The following is a 9,428-nucleotide window of genomic DNA, read 5'->3' on the forward strand; positions in this document are numbered from 1 at the left end:
TTTGCTCCCACAGGCGCTGCCTTTTGCAACCCTTTGTTTCTCCATCCTGCAGTTGCTGTCATGGACATGGCATCCTGGGGTATAGCGCCTTCTCCATCAAGGACGTCCCAGTCAGCCACGTTCTCTGTTGACTCGGAAAGCCCATCTGGAGCATTCCAGGGACAGGAACCGCTCCCACAGGAGCCCCCTTCCAGAGCTGGATGAGGGAAGCCTGTCCCTACCCAGAGGATCACGCCCAAATGCCACCCTGACCCGTGAGTGCGAGAGCTGCCCAGCCTGCCGCAAGCCCCTCAGGCACCCTTTGCTGCCAGGGCCCTCCTGTCATCAACGGCACTGGCAGCTCTGCTGCCTGCACGGCCCGCTGCGCTGGTGGGTCCATGGGCCCAGGCAAGCCTGGGGCTGCCCAGGGGGAAGTGGGCGCCTTGTGCTCCCCTGCTAAAGCGGCTGGCATGGCTGTGTAGCTGGAGCCCCGCACTGCCCCAGCACGGCTTGGCCCTGCACCGGCGTGGGGCTCCCAGCGGGCAGTGAGGTGGGACTTGGCGGGGCCGTGCTCCATACAGCCTGTGACCCCGTGCTGCTAGGCTGGGAGCCTGGTACGGGCCGTGCTGCCCAGAGCCCTCAGCGCAGCCTGTGCCCCTCTGCTCCTGGACCCTCCAGGCCACTGCAAGACAAGGAAGGAGCATGCTCACGCTGCCATTTCAAATGAGGGAAGCGGAGGCAGAACCAGCAGGGGCAAGAAAACAAACAGTCCTTGCTAACCAGATGTACCGCTGGGCGCCTGACAGCACATTCCGGTCTACTGGCCCTTTTTCTTCTTGGCCCACAAAAGGGTTCCGAGAGGAGAACCACTGCTGGAAGCGGCTGTCTCGTGGGGCAAGAGCAAAGCCCCCTTTCCAGCACCCTTTCTGGTTTCCCGGGGGTGCCCAGGAGAGATGGAACCCTGCCCGGCAGGCCAGGCCAGGCAGCCGCCTGGCACGGGAGCGTGGCAGGGTTCAGCGCGCCCACAGGCACGGGCTCCCAGCGCCTGGGACGGCAGCAGCCGCTCTGCCCCTCCCGGCTCAGCCCTGGGGAGCCCCAGTGTGACGTCAGAGCCACCACTGTGAGCTCAGAGCTGGCCACCCGCACAGCCCTGTGGCGCGTGGGGCAGGAGCCCACAGATGCGTGTGGCTGTTGCCCGGGCAGGTGCGCTCCTGCTGAGAGGCGGCAGGCACGTGGCTGCTACTGGAGCTGGTTTTGCCTGGGCAGGCCACGCTTGCTGGGGCTGAGGGGGAAGAGCTGAGCGGGGAGCCTGCCTTGGCCCAGAGATGGCGAGGAGAAAGGCCCCCCAGGGAAGACACCAAGGGGCCTCCAAAGGCTCCGTTGGGATTAATGCCAGACAAGAGCTGGCAGGGGAGGCAGCGGGGCCGAGCTGCTGCCAGGCCAGCAGGTATGAAGTGGGCTGCTCCTGCCTGGGGCGTCAGGTTGGGGGGGTAGCAGGGCCGTGGCCCAATGTAGTCAGTGGCGTCAGAAGCCAGTGTGCAGCAGGGGCCTTTGGGGAGGGGGTAGCCTTGTGCTGCAGGGGTCAGAGCCCACCCTGATGTGCAGGGAGATTTTTCTGCACAGGGAGGCCAGCCCCTGGGACCTGACACTGCCCCCGCCCTTGGGATGCTGAGGCAGGGACCTGCCTGGCTGTGGTGGGGCAGCTGTGCGGGGAGGAGAGGGGTCGGGAGAACGCCAGTGACCAGGGAGGAGGGGTGTGGCCAATGGTGGGGGATGGCCCACGGTGGGGGAGAGCAGCCTGTGCCCTCTCCCCAGACAGCCACCGAGAGCTGTCTGCGAAGGGGCAGTTGGTGCCAGGGAGCAGGGAGTGACGGGCTCAGAATAGGGCTGTGCTGCCGGGTGGGCGTCCCGAGGCGGGGGACTGCTGCAGCCAGCTTGCCTCCTCTTCTCCCACTGCAGGCCTGTAAAGCAAAGGATGGGGAAAGGAGAGGGACGAGGGCCTGGAAGTAGCCCGGCTGTGCTGCCCTCTCTCGCTGCTGCTGGGACAGCCCGTCCTCTGTCAAGGGCCTCTGCTCAGGCTGCTCCTGCCCGCCTCGGCTCCCGTGGCGTGGCGATGGTGGGCAACCAGCATTTGTCTTTTTCCTCCCACAGGAACCTATGCGTGGAGGTGGAGCTGGTGACGGTCCCTTCCACCTCGGCTCCCTGCTCTGCCACGCAAGGGCCTGCCAAGTGGCGCAACAAGGCCACAGGAATTGCAAGTAAGCTCAGCACTGCTGCTTGCTGTGAAGTCCCCTGGGGTGAACTTGGAGAGCTGCGCTGTGCCAGAGCTCTGGCCAAATGTCACGAGAGGCAGGAGAAGTGCAGGCTGCCCCAGGGAGGGAGGGAGTGCGTAGGACTGGGTGCCCGCCTTCCCGCAGGGAGCTCAAACACGTGTGGCTGGGCATCCTAGAGAAGAGACCTCAAGAGACAGGCCTAACTTTTCTCTTGCTTTTTTGCCCAGGGGCGGTCCTCAGCCTGGCTTGGCATCCGGCAGGTGCCCTTGTCTCCCTGTGGAGACATCTGCTGAGCACACGCATCTTTGCCAGGTACGTACTACCTGTTTCTGCTGTGGTGGGGGACGGGGGGAGAAGGGGGATGTCCCTTCCCCCAAGCAAGGGGGAGAGCAGAGGGTGTTCCCCACCCAGCAGCGCGGGGGTCTCACTCGTGCGCCAAAGCTCATGCGGTGCCCGTTCTCGGGGAGAGCCAAGAGCAAAGCCCCTTGGCAGCCCCACTCCCAGGCGTTTGCCGGAGCCCCAGAACCCTCCCGGAGATGTAGTAGGACAAACCGCCGTGTAGCCAGAAGCTCAGGAGCACAGCCAAGCCTCCGCAGGGCAAGGGTCTTCCCCAGCTCTGGCAAGAGACCACACAGGTCTGGAAGGAAAGCCAGACGAGGCCCCTGCGCTTCCCAGCTGTGCGGAGAAACACCCCTAAGAGCAATCTGTGTGACTTGCAAGTGAGAACAGGCCTGCTCTCTCAGCCAAAGGGAGAGAGCAAGGTCCACACCAGAAGAACTACTGAAAAGCAGTCCTCATTTGCTCAACCTCTCTACTTCCCTGCATGATTTTCATTCCCTTTCGGAAGGTGCTCCTGGAGCCCTTCGTTTGGGGAAGATCTGCCGGCAGCGTTGAACAGCGTGGACAGAAATCGTGTTCGTGCTGGGCGCCAATCTGTCAGCTCTCTGTCAGTAGCAGGCGTGCAAAGCAATGGCTTTAGGGCCTGAGGAGGGAAATCCACGGGTGAGGGGGTTTGCCCAAGACTTGCAGCACTGACAGCCACAGGACTCCCTCTTTTCCAGGCAAAAGATGGGCCCGCAGAGCAAGAGGTTCTTGAAAGTCTTCTTCCTGTGGCTCCCAGTGGCTCTGGGTGAGTTTTCATGAGCAAACACAGCCTGGCTGTGCTGGATGCCAGCTTTCCTTTTGGGCCAGTATGTGTGAAACGCCCGTGGTGCGGGTGCGTCCTGAGGAGGTCCTTGACTGGCACTGGCGTTTGGACTACCGGTAAGACTGGTAGCCTCCCAGCTGTGCTGCTGCTCTGGCCACTGGGCCAAATGGCTTGCTTAGTCTGCAAGTCTGTGAGAGAAGGGCGTAGCTCTTTCCAAGCCGGAGCTGGGGATTCCCAGACGGGAGGGGCCGTGCAGGGGGACCCATGGAGAGGTACCTCTCCTAGCCCATGCAGCCCAGCCTCGGTGCTCACCGAAGCAGTGAGGGGAAATGGGGAGTAGCTCTGGGGCACCGAGCACACCTGAAGGCCACGGCTACGCAGTCCCCTCAAGCCTGGGCTGATGGCTCCCGGTCAGAGGCGCGTCCTCTCTCTGCACCCCACGTTCCCCACCTCCTCAGCTCACCTGCTGCTCAGCCCCAGGGCACCAGGCAGGCGACAACGCAGCTGCAGGGGGATGGCTAGCAACTCCGCTAAAATAACCGTCTCTCGGTGATGTGAATTGCAGCTGGTGCTTACTGCGCGACCTCGCTGCCGGTGTGGACAACGCAGGCAAAGGGACTGATAGAGGTCAGTGACTCGTTGCTGGCAGTGGCTGGAGGAATCACAGGCTGTGCTGCTGCCACGCAGGCTGACCCAAAGAAGCGGCAGCTTGTGCCTTCCTAGGGAAGCCTCTCCTGGGAAGCCGCGGCAACTCTGGTAGCAGATGCTCTAATGGAGCATTTTTCCCTCCCAGGAGCTGACACGTGTGTCGTCGGCAAACCTGAAGATGCTGTGGTAAGAGAGGTTTCCTGAGCTGGAACTGGTTCTGTGCAGAAGCGTCAGCCGACCTCGTGCTACCTGCACTCACTTTCCTAACAGCCAGGGCTCCCGTACTTCCCTCCTGCCTTTGCCTTTTGCTCAGCCTGGTGCGGAAGGGAAGCACTGGCAAAGCAGGGAAAGCACACGTGTCTCTCTCTCCTCTTGCTGAGCTCAGACGCTCCCCAGAGGCGATGGGCCGCTCTCTGACCAGATCGGCTTTCCTGTCGTGCAGGAACTTGCCCGTTTTGGTGGCGGAGGAAACCCAAAAGACACGCTTTCTGCTGGAGGAGGTGGCTCGGCTGAGGGCACAGATCCGCAGTTTGAAGGTGATCCTGCATTTTGGGGAGGGAGGCTTGGCTGGGCAGAACCCCTGAGAACATTTTCTTCAGGATTCTTGGTGGGGTCAGACTGCTGACTGCAGCAACCCAGCCTTTGCCCCAGCAGCTTGCTGGGTGAGCTTCTGCACTGCACAGGCCCCTCTCCAGCCCCAGTGTAACAAGGCCACTTCAGGCAGCAGAGGACTCCTGAGAGCCTTGCCTAGGTGCGCTGGTGCCTCTGGCTCCTCTGAGCAGGCTCCTGAGGCGGTGGTGGCACCCAGGCACACGTACAGTGCCAGCCATGGCTTACAGGGCCTGAGCCTCTCCCCCTCCTGACTTGGAGAGCACAGAGGGTGTGGACGGTGGTGTGGGGACCCACATCAGCACACCTTGGGGTCATGGCCATGGCCATGGCCACAGATAATCTTCCTAGTCCTCACGGCTCACGCCAGCAGCAGAGAGTCTTGCAGCTCTGTGGACAAGGCTTGCCTTGCCTTCCTGACACTGACCCTTTGCCTCTGCGGGCACTAGGAGCCATGCTGCACTGCCTGCTGATGTGGTCCTTTTCTGTGTTGATTTCTGGCGTTCCCAGGAAGCTCAGGAAGTGAACCAGGCAGCGTCCAAGAAGGCTTTGGGTGCCTACGTCGAGATGTCTGACTGGGCCCTGGAAAGCTCTGGTATGGACACAAGCAGCCCAGTCCTTGCCCTGCGCTTGCCCCTAGCACTCCCCAAAGGAGCCCGTGCTCCAGGCGCTGCTCTCCAAAATGGGGCAGCTTAAAACCTTCACGGGATCCAAGAGCAAGGCTGTGGCAGAGTGGGTCGCTCAGACTCCCTCCCAGTCAAGCCCTTGGTCTCCACACAGGTGCCCTTGGCGCTGCCCCCGCACGTCTTCCTGTGCTGATGGAGGGGCTCTGCTCCTCTCCGCTGCATTTGCAAAGGGAATGGCTGGGCCGTCCTTTGCTGCTCATGCTCCAAGCCCTCAGCTTTGGTCTGCTGTCATGCTCGTGGGCGCCTGCAGGCTCCCAGAGCCCTCAGACCTCCTCATGGTGCTGTGAGAGAAGCACTCACCAGGGATGGGGCTGCCGTCATTGCTCTGTGCAGCTGGGCACCCCCCCGCCCCCAGCGTGGTGATGAGGACAGGACTGACAGACATGGAGCTGGACGGCGGCGTCACAAATACTCCTGAGCACCAGCTCCCTTCTAGTCTGCGGCCTCTAGCAGTCATCTGCTCTCCCTTCCTTACAGGTGCCACCATTGACAGGCAGAGAACTTCCGAGACCTACGACTGCCAAGAGAATTGGGGCTGCAGGGTTTTATGGTTCTTCCGCGCTGCCAAGCCTCCTGAGACTATTTTGCAGGTATCGTAGCAGAAATCTTCAGGGAAGGTGTCCTTCCTTCCCGAGAAGTTGGGGACTGACCTCAGAGGCTCTCCCCTCAGGCCAGTGGTACTGGTCAAGCCCACCGTGCTGCTCAGGTTCCGGACACCAAAGCTCTCACACAGGGCTGGGCTTGCTAGAGATCCGTGGTTCCCCTGGCGAGGTGAACAGAGGTGAACTGCTGCATCTTGCCCACAGTCCTCTGCCACAGCTGGGTGAAAGCCTTCCTCCCTGGCGACCCTGGTTCCACACTCACCCCTAACTGTGCCTTTTTGTGGGTGGAAGGTGGCGGGTGCCCTGCAGAGCCGCTGGGCAGGGACGTGTTTCTGCGCGGGCCTGACTACGATGCTTTCGTAACCACTCTTCTCCTCTGCTCCCTAATACTGAGACCCCCTTTGTCAGGCAGGGCAGGGGGCCTCCTACTTCTGTCCAGTTCCTCACAGGCGCCTCAATTTCAAGCTGAAATAGGCCCCACAGACATGCTGGCGCCTATGCTTCGAGCTACTTGGGCAGTGGTGTTGGCCCCAGTGCTCTCTCACACTTCACTGCTGTCGCGTTCTGGTTGCAGGCGGATGTTTCCCCAGGAAACTGCTGGCCTTTCCAAGGGCATCAGGGCCAGGTGGTCATCAGGTTGCCAGCACGAGTCCATCTGACTGCCGTCACTGTGCAGCACATCTCCAAAGACGTGTCTCCATCTGGGACCGTCATCAGCGCCCCCAGAGACGTCGTTGTCTTTGTAAGTCTCTGCTGGGCGCTTCTGGCGGGCATCTGGCCCTGGGGCAAAGCCAGGACAGGGCCCTGCTTGCTTTTGTGCATCTTCTGGGGTTTGTGTCCTGATCTCTCGCGAGCACTGCAGTGCCCTCGCAGGATGCTTCAGGGGCTCGAGAGGTTTCATCCCTCTTAAGGTTTGTTCTGGCCAAGCACCTCTGGGTTCTTGACCAAATCTCAAAGCGGAGACTGAGCTCCACCATACCCGGTGCTAGGCTGCTGCTCGAACCCCAGGAGAGGGTGGGTGGATAACAGGGCTGAGCCAGCGCGTACCTTGCCTCTCTGTCGGGATGAGTCTGAGCGGCTCTCCTTGTGCTTTGCCCCTGAGGGAGTGGATGCGGACGGAGAAGAGGAAACTCTCCTTGGGACGTTCACGTACAACGTGGCAAAAGAGGCTATTCAGACCTTCCCTCTGAAGGTACGCTCCACGCACGGGGACGAGATGCCAGGGAGCACAGCAGGTTTGCCTGCAAGTCCATGGAGGAAGGGCACACATGCTTTCTCCCTGGGCAGAGGGGCCCAGGCCACCGTCATGAGAGAGAGACCTGTGGGCTTGGGAGGGCTGAGTAGCACGCGGTGGTGGTAGCAAGAGGGTAGCAAGGGCAGGGTCAGGCCCGTAGGAGCACGAGTCCCGAGAGATCCCTGGCTGCGCCTGGTGCCTTCAGCAGAGGCAGCTGCACGTGCGCCCACTCCACGCAAGCAGCGTCTTTGTGCCGTGGAGAAACAGGGCGGCCTGGTGGCGAGAGGCGTCGGGCAGCACTGTCGCTCCATGCTGCGGCCTGCTGGCAGGCTGGACAGTGTCCTCTCCTCCCACCATAGCTCGCCCCTTCTCCCGCGGCGCTCTCACGCCTGCCAGGGGGAGAGCAGGCACAGCAGGCAGCGGGAGCTCGGCGGGGTTGCACACCAGGTGCCCCACACGCAGGAGCGCCTCCCCGGCCTCCCTGTCAGCACAGAGCAAGCAGCAGCGGGAAGGGGCAGAGGGAAGGGAGACCGAGCCCCAGCCGGGCCGGCATGCAAAGACGGGGTGATTGCACTGCCGCTCTTAACACCCCCGTTTCCTTTTCCCACTCTTCTTCACAGAACGCGCCGCTTCCCAGAGCCTTTCCGTCTATCAAACTTCTTGTGAAGAGCAACTGGGGAAACCCAGCGTACACCTGCATTTATCGAGTGCAGGTTCATGGGAAGATGGCGCAACCGGAAAGCCCCAGGTGAAACCAGAGAGAAAAAAAAAGTCAAACATGAGAAAGAAGAAGAAGGGGAGGAAGAACAAATAAATCTAAAAGATGTGGCAATTGAGATGGCTGTAGAACTGTAGAAGATTTGTCTCCAAAGTGGGGTGCTCAAGACGTTCCACGCTGCGGGAGGGGAATTCGGGAGCGTGTGGAAAATGTTACAACTTCTATGCAATTTTTTTCTTAAAAACGAGGAAGATAGGAAGCATTCCCAAGACTGAATCTAGAGAGGGGAGGCCCAGCCTGTCAGCGCTCCTCCCGCCGCCCCTGGGGGCTCCGCAAGTGGCCCCAGCCCAGGGCAGGCCGAAGGGCCCGGCTTCAGTTCACAAGAGGGCGACTGGCCCCGCCCGCCGGCCCGCGCGGGCTCTGCAGGAGCTCCCCCAGGCGCCCGCCCACCCTCTTCCCGGCTTCTCAGCCAATGGCGCCCGCCAGGCGGGGACAGGCAGGGCCCCCCGCCAACCACCGCAGCGCCCCTTCTCTGGCCCCGCCCCGCTGCGGCCGCGTGCCGACGGACGAGCACGTTGCTACGGGCGCGCCCGGAGCGCCAGCCAGGGCCCCGGGTTCGAGTCCCGCCGCTGGGTTCGAGGCCCGGCGAGAGGTCAAGCAATGAGGCGCTTGCTGGCGTGAATGCCTCACGTACCAGCCAAAGGGCTGCCCGCGCAGGAGGGGAAAGGTTGTTTAATTGGAAATTGTAGTTATAATTTGGTTTTAAGTACCGGTGCTTGTAATAGTTGTTTTGGTCAGTTATTAAGAGAAGAAGAATTTTGCCAAGTATGTTTTCTTGTTGGGGGGGTCCGAGTCCCCTGCCTGGTTTGGAAAGGGCTTCGAGTCCCCAAAGTTGACCAAGCGGGTTAGAGTCCCACTGAATGGGGTTTGAGTCCCCAGTTTGGCTACTTGTCTTGACTGGTCTCTGAATTTTGGCGTGGTTATCAGAATATGGATTTATTTTTGCATGTTCGGATCAGATAGTTGTTTTGGAAGTCACATTTAACATGGGTGGGGAATCGTCTAAAGGCAAGGTCTTAAAGAAGTCACCTCTAGGGCGTTGACTGAAGCATTGGAAGGGGGGTGGGGGTGGGTTCGATCCCCTCACAAGGAAGCAGTTAACTGAGCATTGTAATCATTGGTCGCCGATCTATACTTTGAAATATAATACTATAATACTACTATATTAAAATAATATGTATTATAATGCAATAATACCATAGTGCAGTTGATGATGTTTTGCAAAAGAGAAGGAAAATGGGATGAGATCCCATACGTGGGTTTGTTTTTCACATTGCAGAGCAGCGGTTGGAAAAGGGGAAAAGATCTCGGATCAATTACTAAGGATGCAAATGTTTTGGCCTTAGAACAATGTTGGGACAAACCGCCCAAATGATGTTGTTCTGCATGTAGTACTGGTAAAAGGAGGTGTAAAATACAAGGGGCTGGTGGAAGAGGAAGATGATGTAGGATGATTAGTGGCTCCGGGACAG

General features: G+C 60.2%; 1 protein-coding gene across 1 annotated transcript; it reads left to right on the forward strand.

The window, feature by feature from the left end:
* Positions 1-6: 6 nt before the first annotated feature.
* On the forward strand, positions 7-9,142 carry LOC142051079 (SUN domain-containing protein 5-like). Its single transcript, XM_075080271.1, has 12 exons — positions 7-254; positions 2,131-2,237; positions 2,480-2,564; positions 3,314-3,381; positions 3,965-4,026; positions 4,193-4,233; positions 4,490-4,583; positions 5,167-5,251; positions 5,820-5,932; positions 6,519-6,686; positions 7,047-7,136; positions 7,799-9,142. Exons 4-12 carry the CDS (start codon positions 3,321-3,323, stop codon positions 7,928-7,930), a joined length of 846 nt encoding a protein of 281 aa, XP_074936372.1. The 5' UTR covers positions 7-254; positions 2,131-2,237; positions 2,480-2,564; positions 3,314-3,320; the 3' UTR covers positions 7,931-9,142.
* Positions 9,143-9,428: the final 286 nt, after the last annotated feature.

This window comes from Phalacrocorax aristotelis, unplaced genomic scaffold (genome assembly GCF_949628215.1).
Source record: "Phalacrocorax aristotelis unplaced genomic scaffold, bGulAri2.1 scaffold_148, whole genome shotgun sequence".
NCBI classification, from domain to species: domain Eukaryota; kingdom Metazoa; phylum Chordata; class Aves; order Suliformes; family Phalacrocoracidae; genus Phalacrocorax; species Phalacrocorax aristotelis.

Bases quoted from the DNA above. Each gene is read 5' to 3' on its own strand.
- LOC142051079 (XM_075080271.1), top strand. From the start codon at position 3,321: ATGGGCCCGCAGAGCAAGAGGTTCTTGAAAGTCTTCTTCCTGTGGCTC. The intron at 5,252-5,819 runs GTATGGACACAA...CCTTCCTTACAG, and splicing joins CTGGGCCCTGGAAAGCTCTG to GTGCCACCATTGACAGGCAG. The intron at 6,687-7,046 runs GTAAGTCTCTGC...TTTGCCCCTGAG, and splicing joins CCAGAGACGTCGTTGTCTTT to GGAGTGGATGCGGACGGAGA.